This window comes from Mangifera indica, chromosome 8 (genome assembly GCF_011075055.1).
Source record: "Mangifera indica cultivar Alphonso chromosome 8, CATAS_Mindica_2.1, whole genome shotgun sequence".
NCBI classification, from domain to species: Eukaryota; Viridiplantae; Streptophyta; class Magnoliopsida; order Sapindales; family Anacardiaceae; genus Mangifera; species Mangifera indica.
The window spans coordinates 7835506-7850225 of record NC_058144.1 but is presented as its reverse complement, the minus strand read 5'-3'; the positions used below and the strand labels follow the sequence as shown (position 1 = coordinate 7850225).

At 32.9% G+C, this 14720-nt stretch overlaps 3 protein-coding genes across 7 annotated transcripts; all 3 read right to left on the bottom strand.

Annotated features, from left to right (window-relative positions):
* Positions 1-1198: 1198 nt before the first annotated feature.
* Positions 1199-4163, bottom strand: LOC123224449. Of its 2 annotated transcripts, none has more exons than XM_044648104.1 (2): positions 3206-4163; positions 1199-1673 (listed from the first exon to the last, which is right to left on the bottom strand). In XM_044648104.1, exons 1-2 carry the CDS (start codon positions 3817-3819, stop codon positions 1553-1555), a joined length of 735 nt encoding a protein of 244 aa, XP_044504039.1. In that variant the 5' UTR covers positions 3820-4163; the 3' UTR covers positions 1199-1552. The 2 variants fall into 2 exon arrangements, with proteins under 2 accessions (XP_044504039.1, XP_044504041.1); XM_044648106.1 differs by having other exon boundaries at positions 1199-1603; positions 3206-4125.
* A 3611-nt stretch (positions 4164-7774) lies between these two features.
* LOC123224077 (glutaredoxin-C9-like) lies at positions 7775-8526 on the bottom strand. The gene has a single exon (XM_044647599.1). It carries the CDS (start codon positions 8444-8446, stop codon positions 8015-8017), a length of 432 nt encoding a protein of 143 aa, XP_044503534.1. The 5' UTR covers positions 8447-8526; the 3' UTR covers positions 7775-8014.
* A 1013-nt stretch (positions 8527-9539) lies between these two features.
* Positions 9540-13695, bottom strand: LOC123224076 (prohibitin-1, mitochondrial). 4 transcript variants are annotated; one of them, XM_044647595.1, is made up of 6 exons: positions 13556-13695; positions 12323-12503; positions 11841-11957; positions 10767-10937; positions 10450-10662; positions 9540-9979 (listed from the first exon to the last, which is right to left on the bottom strand). In XM_044647595.1, the coding sequence occupies exons 2-6, from the start codon at positions 12497-12499 to the stop codon at positions 9788-9790; spliced, it is 870 nt and encodes a 289-aa protein (XP_044503530.1). In that variant the 5' UTR covers positions 12500-12503; positions 13556-13695; the 3' UTR covers positions 9540-9787. The 4 variants fall into 4 exon arrangements, with proteins under 4 accessions (XP_044503530.1, XP_044503532.1, XP_044503531.1 ...); XM_044647597.1 differs by having other exon boundaries at positions 12323-12462; positions 13556-13653; XM_044647596.1 differs by having other exon boundaries at positions 12323-12499; positions 13556-13573.
* Between the last annotated feature and the right edge of the window lie 1025 nt (positions 13696-14720).

Genomic DNA, 14720 nt, shown 5'->3' with positions numbered 1-14720 from the left:
TTTATAATTTCCACAATCGGTCTGAATAGACAACTCTTTAATTTCCATCGTCCATTCTAAATTTGTACAAACTCTATCATTTTTTTAAATAGAATATTAACGTGAAACTAGTTTAGTCTAAATGTGTCAGCCTTTCCATCTTCTTGCTTTCAAGTTTTCGAGTCAGATTATCTGTGGTGCTTTCTTATAGATCCTCAATTGATCTTTTAGAAGATTAGGCAAGAAGTATGACTCCAGAGATAGTAAGGTCTAAATCAACATCATGGACTTGCTTTTGCAACTCCCGGAGTCACAGTCTTCCTACCACAGTAGTGGTCTTATGGTCGCTTCCAAATTCATTGACTTCTCCTATAAACAAGTTTCGAAGCATTAATTCTGAAGCAAGCTCTGCTTTTTTTGGCAACGGTCTTCCTCAGCCTTGGCACAAACAACGGATCGTGTGTCTGAGTTTATTCCATCCTCTTCTACTTTTTCTCTGAGCCAAGATATGCAATAACGGTTGACAATGGGGACATTGGCTTTGGCAACGATCCCTGCTTTGTCGAAAGGCCATTAGATTTCCAACGAGGCTTGGGTTTAGGACACAAGGCAAATAATGTATTGTTAAAGCGAATCACTTCATGGTCCAATTGACTTACGTCTACAATGAGAGTTTTTGGGTTAACAATTTCCAAAGTATGATCCTATTTGTGTCAACAAATTTATAGTGATTTGATACTTTTTTTTATTAGAAGTAAAATAATATCTAATTATATAATAAAATATTATTATTTATACAAAAATATATATATATTATTTCCATACACAGTTTGATTGTAGGTAGAAAACTCGGCAATTTGTCTTGCATAAACTTTCTATATAAACAGGAGGGTAATGTCACTAAAAAGATGTAAAGAAGGAATTCCTAGGGAAGATGATTACTCTTCACCAGATCGTGGATTGAGACACAGCTATGCACTGACAAGTTCACGATGTGTGTGCGGCCCTCTTAAAAACCCTTTATCTCTTTTTCTAGTAATTCCATTTACAAATCGAAATTCAATGTTCTTCAATTTCCCTGTTACGATTGCCTTCCTTTTTGATGTATTTTTTGTAAGTTACATATCATAGTTGTCTCGAATATCATTTCAATGCATGCCTTTGAGAATTGTTCCAGGTCAAATCAACATCAAAGATAATAGTAAGACCAACTGACAAATCGAAGAAAAATGTGGGGATAAAGTCCATTAATAAAGACAGAACACAACAGAAACAGGTGAAACAATAAGTACACACGATGCTCCCCATCACAGCAATTACAACATAAAAAATGACACACAGGAAATTCTAGCTTCGCACCGCAGGTACTGTCGTCTGTTTAAATAGTATACAAGAGCCAACTACCAAGTAATTAATAGGACTGGAATCTTCAGACCTTTCTTGTTCAAAATATTACAAACTTTGATCATTTGGACTTACAAGTCTCAAAAAATCCACCTGGTTTTCGATTAATTGAAATTTGACTAATCTTCCCAAAAGCCCTGACAATTCAAACTTTAATCTATCCACTGTTTCAGGAAAATTCACATCCAGTCTCGGGAAAGAGATTCCCTTCAAAGAATTTCTGGAAAATTAAGATTGTTAACACTGATAGACGAATATTCCATTGTCCAATTGCAAGAGACAATCCAAAGCTAAATAACCAAAACTGAATCAACATTTTGTATTATTTTATGGACACCAAAAGAGCATCCAACCAAAAAAGAAAACAAAAAATAAATAAATAATTCTGACAACATTGTCAAAAACATGATACATACAATGTGGTAAAAAAATCAGCAAATGTACCCTAAAAGAGCTTTCCAGTCCAAGAAAAAGAAAATCTCGGGCAAAACAACTTGACTAACGTTAATAGTAAATAGTAAAGCACAAGTATGATCTACAGGTTTTGGACAAAACCATTGAAAACGTTCTTCAATCAAAATGTAACATAATTTCATCATCCAAAGCAATATCCTCATGAACAAGATTTCTACCCTTTAATGCATATTCAGAAACTAGGGGCACAAATACCATGAAACCTAAACCATCACTACCTTAGATGTAAAATGAAGCAATCATCTAATGAAAAACTGCCTCCATTTGACTAATACAGCGTATTACTGTTTAACTTCTGTGATGGAAAATTTATATCATAACAAGCTTGATACACATTTTAATTTCTGTCACTCCAAAAGAAACACAGAAGCAATGATATTTAATATAATATGTTAGAACATACATATACAAATAAATATATGTGTGTGTGTGTGTGTGTGCTTGTAGGAGTCTTCTTATGCCTACATTTTTGAGAAAGAAACCATGTCCATGTCTACACACCAACAAAAAGCAGTAGCATGAAATGACTCCTAATTTCCACACCACAGATTATCAACATGAAATTGTTAATTTGTAAGAATATAACACAAGTTCCGTTAAAATGTTCAAACCATGCAATTCCCACTTTCCACATATTGTCAGCGACATCATAAATACCATAGTGGCAACAAGAATAACATCATCAGCAAAGCTGATTTCTTAATATGGATCCCAATATAACCCTTAAAAACTCCAAAATCTAACAGTAACCATAACCTAAGATCACAAAAATTAGATTTTCAACAACAATCTTCTAAAGCAACATTCAAACTCACTTTCAAATGACTTACAACTATATTGGAATACTCTGAAACAAAATCACAACATAAAAAACATCACAAAGTATGTAAGCTTTTAGTACACCATGAATAACATGTTCAATAAATTCCAACTAATGAAATATTGATAAGGATGAGTTATAATATAATAATCAATAAATGCATCTGCAAGATGAAAATGTTAGCAACATTCAAAGATATGCCAAGGAAATAAGTCGATCACTAAGACAATTCATAAATGTGCAACAAAGATCAATACTTTAACAAATTGAAAATAAAACGACACATGAATGCCTAAAGATACAAAACCTACAAATTTATAAAGATCGCGTGGCAGAATCCAACAAACCATCATTAATCACACACAATAGCCCAAATAATTCAGAATGATTACTCAACAACGAAGTAAACAGTAAAACATTAATGAAAACCGATATAATGCAATTTCCAAGCTAAATTACCCAAAACAGATGATAAATATCAAATGCAACATAAAGCCGAAAAAAAAAAAAAGAATAAAAAAACCATACCATGGTTCAGTATAACTAGGTCGATTCCCACTTGATCTGGGTCGATTCAGCAAACCCAGATCCGACTCGCCATCTCTCCTCGTCTGCTCATATCCACCAGACTTGGGCCGCCCATCATCTCCATACCGACCGGGAGATCTAAAATGCTTTTGACCCGACTCCCTCGCCCGCACAACGTCCACAGTGGGCCTCTCCTCCTTGCCCGCAAAACCCGGCCTAAGATGCGGTGGCACAAACTTGTCCGGTTTGGGTGACACAACAACCGAGCTAGCTTCCTTGTCTCTCTCCGGAACAAGAACAGGTGCGAAAGAATCAGAACCCGTCCCTGTTCGTCCTAGAGGTCGCAGAGAAATTGGGTCAGGAGAAGTCTGTTGGTTAGACAAAGAAGGTGAAGACAACAATGAGGTTACGGGTTTAGGATTAGGTTTGGTAAGAACAAGCATGCGGCCATGGGTTCTGGCGGATGCCAACAGACTAGTATTGGAAGAAGCGATGGAAGAATAAGAAGAAGAGGAAGATGTTTTAGTTGAGTTGGCGCTGGAGGTGGAAGTAGAGATATTTTTATCGAGCACGTGATTGAAATTGATGGAGGTGTACTTGTTGGTTTTTGCCATCCACCACAACTTCAGAAAACGAAGAAGAGAGAATGAGACTGAGATTTGAGATTCGGGAAACGGTGGGAGATTTTTGAGGAAATACAAACAGCAGCAAAGGCAAAAGGCGATGGAAGTTTCAGACTCTCCGAATTGGATGGTGGGGTCGGTTCCATGTGCCTACGTGCAGAGATCTTTGTCTCTTAACACAATCATTTATTCTGACTCTACGGAACAGGTGCTTCTCCAATTGGATCGATTGTTTTTTCTTTTATTTTTAGTAATCGTTTGATCTTTATGAACAACTATCTAATCTATCAATTTTGTGGTTCTAGCAATATCAAATAAACCACGTTTATTTGACAAATTCCAGTTTAAAATGGACATTCAATCAAAGTAGTTATTCTCAATCTTAAGGACGGTTGTCCATCCCTTTGAACGATACACTAACTTTGAAATAGTTGTTACACTCTTACGAGCAATCATCTCATCAGTGAATTCAATATTTATACTTATTTTTTAAACTTAGATCATATAAACTGATCAAAATATTATTGAAACGTAACTTGTAGGTATTATAATAAAAATATATTTATAATTTTAATAAAATTAAAAATATATTGATAATTGAGATTTTTATTCCATGGTGAGGACATTTTTATCATTATATTAACAAAGACATAACAATTATTTACAACAAAACCAAATAAAATTTTTCAACAAATATAAATGATAAGTGATAAATTGAACTTTTTAAATTAAAAAAGCGAGAGTTTGTCGTTTCACAAGACCCTCGGTGAGAAATAGTCATCTAAAATTTATGGAATCCTTGATTATATTAGTATGTGAATTTATAAGCAAGGCCCTCTTAAAGGGAAATAGCTTTTATGATAGCTTACTGCTAAAAAGGAAAAAAGCTTTATGTGTCGCTAGGCCATAACATGAAGATTTTTTGCCCCGTAAACACGCGCTAGGGCCACTAGACATTGGGCTACCGCAAGCAGGCTGCAGGTTTTTTTTTTTTTTTTTTTTTTTAAATAAATCTAAGGTTAAGCAACAGTATCATATCGAGTCGAACTAACCTACAGTATGACCTACTAAAATAATGAGTTATGTCTTTCCAAGTAGTGTGATTTTCAAATGGTCTAAGTCGGGCCTTTGCCGTGTCTAGATACATTCTAAAAACACATGAAAGTTAAAAACTAAAATTATATCAGATAAATATGCAATGTCCTCATTTACATAATTTTCAAATTTAGTTATTTGAAGTTGTTAAATCATATGGAGAATATTTTATTACATGGATAAACTCGAATTAAAATGATCGAATTTCACAAACATAACAGAGTTTGAATCTTTTATTTTTATCATGCTAGAGAGGAGTAAAAGAAAACCCGAAAACTAGTTAATCAAAGTACCCCCATAATATTTTTTTTAAGTGAAGAACCAGTATATTAATAACAATTTTATGGCGCTCCAAGTCATATCTTGACACAAGAAAAGCTAAATCATGCATAATCTCTATTCATAACTGCAAGAGCATAGGACATGAAGCTTTTCGTCTGTGTCTTGTTGCTTTAGCTAAAACTTAAGATGATACGTAGCAGCAGTGCTTCTGCAGAGCATATTAAGGTAGCAGCAGCCTTTACACTGCTCTTTTACAAGATAATAGCCTGACTTTTCGTGCCTAATCCCCTCTTGTTCTAATGGGCATGATAGTAGCAGAGTATGGCGTGCCGACTTCTCCTTGCTAGAGATTTAACGTCTTTTAATTTCTTTGGTGTATTTGGATGAAATTTCTGGCTGCTACGTCTTTCTTGGTTGAGTTTAACATTGGTTTCGTCATCAATGATAGGCGCATGAACCGACAAAGACTATTCATTCGCATTGGCAGTTTTCGCTTTTGAGAAAAAGTCTGGTAGCTTGTGTGATTGATTGGATTTTCTTTCCAATGGGCTGTGATGTGAGCCGTTACCTATACAATATTATTGAAAAAAGACAAGTTTATATTTTGCCCTACAGTTTCTGCGGGGACTATTACACTGTTAGCTCCAGGATTTTGACATATATATAGCCAGCCAGCAACACGGCAGTGATTTTAATTGTTTGATTAATGCAGTTTGTCAAAAGTTTACACTGATAAGCATCTTCCATGTGTCAAAAATTTCAGATGAACGGGTACTAACTTGGATCTCTATATAAAAAGATTATATTTTTTAACAGGAGATTCAAGTCTGTATCTTAGATTTGAGATTCCTAATTTACTACTAGATTCCACAACTTTGATGTCCAAATGGGATGAATGTACATTAGCTCCTTACTGAAATCGGTTTTGTAACATACTAAATATATGAACTCATGGAAGAATCACAACTCAAAAATTGGTTATTAAAATTTGAAGGAGTTAAAGTCTTATAAAATTTGAAGGAGTTAAAGTCTTATTAAAATAATTGAAAATGTTTCAAAAAAAATATACATATGATATACAAAAAATTCACGCTCTTCTTTATCTTTAAAGATAGGGTGTCTTAACCACCCAACAACTATTCTATCTCTGTTATCCATTAAATCTGTTATAACTAATTCTTCTTTAGTTGAATTATTTTTAATATAAAATATTAAAAATTATATTTTTTAATATAAAATGTAAACCTTGTATCTTATATTTAAAATTATTGAGATTTCAAAACCTAGTTTACAAATTATACATAAGAATTAGAAAAGGGTAGTAATAATATTGAAAATAATAAAAAATTTAGCAGCTGGTGATGAGCTAACTTTGTGAAATAGATTAGGCGGGTTGTCATACAGGGCAGAGACCTAAATGAGACGTTCATGTAATGTAATTGCAAAGCTGCATTTTCTTTTGGGATATTGAATATTTTAATATTTTTTTAATAATATCCACATATATATCACACAATTTATTGGTTTAACAAAAATATTATAATAGTAACTTTTTTTTCAAAATATATTTATTGACGTGACTCATACAGAGAGACTCAAATGGAGAAATCCTCTCTCTTTTTAATTAGCCTTCCAGCAAGGTTTATATAAATACAAGGGAAAAAAAGATAAAAATTGTCAAATTTCTTTAGATAATTCACATTTCTTGTAAAAAGTTTATAACAAAATCACCCAATTAAGTCCGTCTTAATTCAAACTCTTATGTTTTACGTTTTCCTCTTTAACAATCTAAAGTCAAATAATGTCAAGTAAATTCGTATTTATAATTTTATATTAAATATAATTTTATTGTGATTTTATGTTGTTTATATTGTTTAATGTTATAATATCATGTATAATATAATTGAAATAAAGCTAAAAATGAGTTGCTAAAGATCTAGCCTAAATAAAAGACAGATGAAGAACCGGTTGATGTTAACATCAACCCTTCTTATGCCACATAAAAGTTGCATCATGGCCTTAATGCCCAAGATTTTATGTTTCAACATAAGTGTTTTTATGTTTTATGTTTATTTTAAGTCAAAATGAAAAAAGTTACATTTAAAATTTGCTATAAAAGGTAATAAATTTCAGGTGATGGTAATGTGATGGGAGTTTAAATTCAAATATAATTTAATTTAAAAAATTCAAATTCAAAAATATTTAAATTTACTTGATTTTATCTAACAAACATATAAAACTTTCTTTTAAACATTGATATCATATATTTGTATATATTCTCTTATTGCAATATATAAAGAGAATAGTTTGTCTTGATTGATTTTTTAAAGTTTAAGATAAAAATAATTTTAATATTTTAATATATAAAATGATAAAAATATTTAAAGTGTGAAAAATATGATATAAATATATAAATAAAGCCAAATTAAAGAAAAAAAATTCGATATCCCCTTTTATTTTTTATTTTTTTATCCACACAAATGAAGAAATATTTATCGGAATTTAATTGGAAACAGCTATACAGCTTCATGCCTTGCGCGAGTCAAAATAGACAAAAAGTCCAGTCCAGTAATAAGAAAGAGAAGCTTCACTCTCTATCATTCATAAATATTTGTAAAATTTACTTTTCTGACAAAAAGAAATTGATCAGAATTAATTTTGATCAAACAAATAAGGATGAAAAAAAAAAAATTACAATCCCATTTCTGAACTCAAAAGAATAATAAACTTGTTTCCGTAACATCTCTAGAAGTGGATTAGCAGGCCTACAAAATAAAATTTAAGGTGAAAAAAGCGGCCTTAAATAGAGTTAGAGCCACAAGGCCTTAGCTTCCTTGAGCACAGGAATTAATTCTCCACTAATATGAGCAGCCATGATCCTATCCAATCCCCCAAACAACTGCCCTCCAATAAACACAGCTGGAAACTGAACCTTTTGATCGATTCCAAATCTTTTATTAATCAAACCCAGTTCAGCTAAAACACCAACTTCATCTTCTTCATCAACTTCATAAACAGCAGGATTAACACCAAGACCTAGAAGCAAACGCTTCACAACATGGCTCATGCAGCAGCCACGTCTAGCAAACACAATTACAGCGTTCTCAGAAACCATCTTCCCCATATGACTTTCGGATCCTTTGATGAGTAAAGGATCATTCTGGTGGGTGAAAAGAGAAGATTGTTGGTATTGTTGTAAAATGGCAGCCATGACTTGAAAGGAATGGCTAGATTGATGCATGGTGTGAGTAATTTGCAAAGAGAGAAAGAGGATGATTTGTTTGTGTTGTGTGAATGGTATGGCGATGAAGTGGGAGATATAAAGGAAGTGAGAATTTGAAATGGTCAGGCGTTGGGTTTACGCGTTTGTACTGTTTAGGGATGACGTTTAAGCTGTGTCATGGAGCTCATTGTTTTTCTTCAGTCATTTTATTATAATATTGATTGAGTCAGAGAGAGAGCGATTGAATGATGCCCACGTGTCTGAATATGAAACAACCAACTTACTTCGATATCACATGATACATACGTTCACCATGTTTTTTTTAACAAAAACTTGTGGGAAGTTTCTAAGTTGTTTACTGCTAGCTACTTCTGGAGAAACTGTATCACTTGACAAGAGAAGAAAAAGGAGCCGTTCCCCACTGTTCAAATGGGTGCGTCAGCATAACGTCAAACTCCGGTCCCGCCACGTGGCACCGAAATTGGTAGAAGCTGAAAACATGTTGTCCACTACGGAAGCAGATGGGAAGGCATGGCGTCACACGCTGAGTTTGGTTTAATAATGTACCAACCCCTCGATAACTTTTATGTGTATCAAAGTGGCAAGTAAATAGTTTGAAAATTTGAGAAAATGTTGAATTCTTGAGTCAGATATTATTACAATTCTGGCAGTAAGTTGTGGCTTGCAAGTTACCATTGACAAGTGATGGCTTGCACTTTGCTGAAAAAGCCTATGAATATTCAATTGTTAGGAGTTCTGCGGCCATAAAATGCCACTATTTCATTCAAATTTGCCTTGCTCTCTGTAATTGGAATGCAACTACCAGGTTGGCGTATATATCTTATTTTTCAACTCCGCTAAGCAGTGGTTAACTGATTAGGAATTTCTTGATTGATCATTAAACTGCTGTCAAATGCCATTTGAATTCTTGCTTCTAGAAACCAAATGAAGCTTCTATGAGATACTTTAAATGCTGTTTGATCATCAATCGTCTGATTGATCCTCGGTTAAGAGATACGAGGAGTGTAGATACCCATTCACAGAAATTCTAATTTGTATGTATTTCACTCCACTGTGACCAAATTCCTGCAATTCTATCAAGGCAAGAGACTGAATGACAAAATATGTTGTGTGATTAAATATCCAACATCTTTTCCTTCTCAATGTAAAAGTTCAAACATGTTTTCTCCAATAACGGTTGTTCTGAAGCCAGATAAACTCTGATGTAAAACCACCCCTTAAACAACAAATAACAACTTTTTACCTTTTGCACTGCTCATTTGTTGAGGATAGTACATTCCGACAATTGATCAATTGTGAAAAAGCAAAACTAAAGGCTAAACAGTAAGTACTGGTCAACTATTTTTTACCGCTCTCCAATTTCATGTCCTGAAGGTTCAGCAGAAGATCATCGGAATTCAAGAAGACCTTGTTGTTTGAATTTGATATCGTCTGAGCAATTTCTCTTGCAGCTTCAATCTTTCTTAATGTGATAAATGCTGGATTACTTGCAATGGCCTGACCAATGAGTTGAGCACTAGTGGCTTCTCCCTAGCAACCAGTGAAACAAGGTTTTCAATCATAGATAAACAAAAAAAATTACAACTGAAAAACTTTAAATTAATACTCCGGGAAAAATAACAAATTGAAGCGAAAGTAGACAAGAACAAACCAGTTGAATATTTTCTAGCTTGCTACTCTTCTCAAAATTTATCCCAGATTTTATATCTTGGGTGATGTGTGATCACATGTGACATTGAAATATACATAAAATGGTAATACATCTAATGAACTTGAATGATATGGCAATGTCCATAATGTGACACATCATTTGGGACATGAATTTTGGAATAAATATTTGGCATAAAAAGTATTTTACTCAAAACAAACACTACATTGAGTACTATGTCCTAGGTTTGTTTAATCTTATAAAAGATGTTTAGTAGTGAAAATACCTCTAATAATTCCCCCAACATCTAAAATGGCAAACAAATTTGAAGATCAGTATTCTTTTGTCTCACCTGCGCTCTTATAATAGCACTCCTCTTGTCTTGCTCAGCTTTTTCCACTACAAATTTAGCCCTCTCAGCTTCCTGTGCAGCCACCTGTTTTGCCTCGATTGCTGCAGTAAATTCCTTACCAAAAGTAAGGCTGGTAATGGAGACATCATCCAGTGCAATATTAAAATTTGCTGCCCTCTCTGTCAAAATCTTCCGAATTTCCCTACTAACAGCCTAAAAGGGAATTTTTCAATACAATCATATATTGAACATACAGTAGACCTGAACATGTACTGCCAACAGAAAGTGAAAAGATAAAAGGCCGCCAGGATGCTCACCTCTCGCTGAGTGATAAGCTGGCTTGCATTGTACTGTGCAACCACAGCTTTCAAAGTTTCATGAACAATGGATGGAAGGGCCCTTTCATTATAATTCTCACCAAGTGTTCGATAAACAGTAGGCAACTGGTCTGCCACAGGACGGGTGAGGACTCGAAGCCCAATCTTCACCTACACAACATTATTTAGGTACAAATTTAAATAAGTGAGGTTCAAAAGGAAACAAGTAACACATAGAACAGAAAAACTGGGACCACAACATCACCTATAAAGGACTCCCACTTCCTATGACAGAAATAACAATCATCACCCAAACACAGATATAGATTTTGATCTTGATCAATCATTGCAGCCATATCAAGAACAAATCTGTTTATAGGCAATAAGTGGTCCAATTATCAATCTACCAATAGGTGCAGCACACCATATATATATAATTGAAAGAGCAAAGGAGGAATAGAATTTTGGTAACATGCAAATATGTAAAGACATAATAATTGTATTAGGGCTTAATGTCAAGTTCTAACTAATTGAGAGGGGCACCATATACCAAGAAGATTTTTAACACTTGCAAGGCAAACAATACCACAAAAAAAATACTTGCTGCTGGCAGCAAAATTAAAAAATTGAAATAATCACAGTAGAACTAAGTATAAGATGCTTCAGGATAAAAGCTCCAATGGAACTCTTTAAAGCGCATAGAAGCAGCAAGGGAGCAAGAAAGCTACCTCCAAACAAGAGGCCTCCAGAAAGTAATACCCAAAATAGGTGATATGCATAAAGGCTAGAGGAATAAGTACTCCAATTAATCATTCATCAACAGCATTTGATGATCATTTTGTCATTGTCAAAATTATTTAAAATAAAATATTTATTATAGAACACTTCAGGTTCTTAAATGTAAGCATGTTCCACAAGGGTATTTTCAAGAATAGAATAACAGAGTGACAATAATGGTTTAGATGAGTTTCACTGTTATGAGCAAGACACCTTCACATACATCATATACACATTTTATCAACTAAAAATTTATCAACCAAAGAACAGACCGAACAATTTCCAATAAGTATTTACCATCTGGAGATCACGGCTACCAGAAGTACTCTCCACTAGATGAGGCCGTGCACGGACATCATAGATGACAGGCCTCTCAAACCATGGAATCATAAAATGTGTCCCCTCAGGATAAACCTGCAAGTACAACAAATGCACTCTAATTGTATATATTACAACATTGAAATTATAGGAAAAAAGAAATAATGATCTCACAATTTTAGCAAAGCTGCAATAAAAAATTTTGAGATGGCAAGAAGAAAAAATTTTTGGTTAAGTTCAATGACCATAGTCTAGGGATACTGTACAAGTTAAACAATGAAAAGAAAGGGCACATTATTATCCCACTAAGACTTTGGTTAAAATAATTTCTTCATACTTAAAGGGGGCTTGGATCAGGTCTGCAAGCATTTATAAAACAATACAACATGATCAAACAAGAGAAAGTATGGCTGTGCTCTAAATAAAGGAAAGTAGAAAAAAAATTAGAAGGTATTGCTGACTTTGTCTTTGACACCAACTAAGCGGTTGAACATAATGGCTCGATGCCCTCCCTCAACATTGTAGAGACTGTTTGCAGCAGCATACAAGCCAAGCCCACCAATAACTCCCACCTTAATTAAGGAAGCAATTGACCCACCACCTGGGACCTTGGGAACTTTAACATTATTGAAATTCATCTTCCTAAAGGTTAAGAGTAAAGAATGTAATTTCAACACGATAATATATACTGCAAAAGAACTCAAACTGTAAAGTAAAAGTAATCAACCATGTTCCATTATCACATATCAAGCAAATAAAGCCCAAGCATAACATATGAATATATAATCCAAGACAAATGTTGGATTATATCGGTACAAAGTCTATGAATTGAAGACAAGGCCTATGATAGAGGGAAAGTACCATTGAGGACAAAGCTCACTGTTAAGAAACTCCTAGCTTAAAAAGACAGAATAAATCATACATAAAACATATGCCACAAGCAAACAGTCTATGTGAGTCTAGTAACTAAAAGAATTTCAGAAGACCATTATGCAGGAACCCAAACCAATTCGAAATGAGCAAGTAGAGTTTCAAATTGTAGCCACTCAACAAGAATACACAACTGACGTACATAATGAAGTGTATTAGAATTTTCCACTTCCATATCACCAACCAAAGTTAAAAAATAACTTTAGGGTAACAACTAACAAGTACTTAAGAAGTCTATCAAAATGTTTCAACTATTCATACATATGTGAAGACATACACCAATTTATTTCTAATAGAGACTCAGGGACAGACATTCAACTTCGGACATTTTATATATTAAAAAAAAAAGAATTATTCAGAAAATAACTACAAAAATACAAACACTTAGCAAGACCTAAAACTTGTAAAGTTCATATCAACTAATTCCTAAACACATACCAAACACATAATCACCTCTTCAGAGTGGACAACAGCAAGAAAATTAGAAAAAAAAGACTCTTATTCGGTTGCTGAAACTTGGAGGAAAAGAAAAGAGTTTATAGATCTTAATAATTCATTAAAATTGAAAAAAAAAATCTACGTCAAAATTAAAATCACGTTAAAGAAAAATTAATACCCAATTGTTAACTTCTAGGCTCACTAAAAATTTTCTTAGCTACCAAACAGAAATGAACATGATCGAGAAGATCAAACAATGAGGAAACATATACATATATATTTAAAAAATTATATGAAGAACAAAACTGTAGAGTCAGTAATCTTACCTTAGAGATTGAGAGATTTAGGGTTTATGGAATTTGAGAAGAAATGTGGAAGGGTTTAGTATAACAGAGAGAGACAGTAGCGCTAGGCCTGTAGGGTTTGTAAGTCGCAACAAAGAAAGTTGGTGGACATTTAATTGGGCTAAAAGGCCCACTTTGTTGAGTTGAGTGACTTGGCTGCCAAGTTTTTGTCAAACTCAGGAGGAAAAAATTTAAAAAAAAATAAAGTTCAATTCCCATATATAAAAAAACAAATAACGTGAATATTTGTATGTATGTATGTATTATACTTTTGTGCAGCGCTAGATGCGAATCAAATTGATTTGAGCTCAAAAATCGGCTTGATTTAGTATAATTCAAATTTATTTATTTTAAATTTAAATCAAGTTTTAATTAAAAGATTTGACTTGTTTTAAAATTAAATTGAACTTGAATTAGAGAGTTTTAAGTGAGCTAAATAGATTATTCGATTCAATTCAAATCTGACTTATAACTCAGTTTGAATTATGATTAAATAATTGTTATACGACATCGTTTTATCAATAAATCATAAATTTTAACATTAAAATTAAGCTACATATTCAAATTATGTATTTAAATTAAAAATTTGAGTCAAACTCGAATCACTTTTAATGTTGGCTCAATGAACTAAAACAAAACTATTTTTCATTTAAACTAAACTTGAGTTAATAGGTGTTTAGCTCGGCTAAGTTCATATTTATCCTTACTTTTGTGTTTAATGTGAACTTAAATTCTAGAAATGAGAAGCGTTACGTAAATAAATGTTCTAGTGTGAGTGAATTTTATCTTTACTAAGTTGTTATTTTATTAGTACTATTTTATTTTGGGTAATAAGAAATCCTATCAAATTAAACTGTCTTTTTAGAGTCGAATCAATCATACTAAATAAGTAAAATCTTGAATTTATACAATTACTAAATCAGATCAATAAAAAAATATAATTTTGATATATGATAGGAGAATTTGAACTCAAACTCTTATCTTTGACATCATATATGTAGTTATCAGTATTTTACTATATGATACGATACAAGTAAAAAATAATATACTCATAAGGTATATTAAATTAATATAATACAATAGATTTATTATATTATATGATATAATATATGTTATTGATATTAATTGATACACTTTTTAAAAAAAA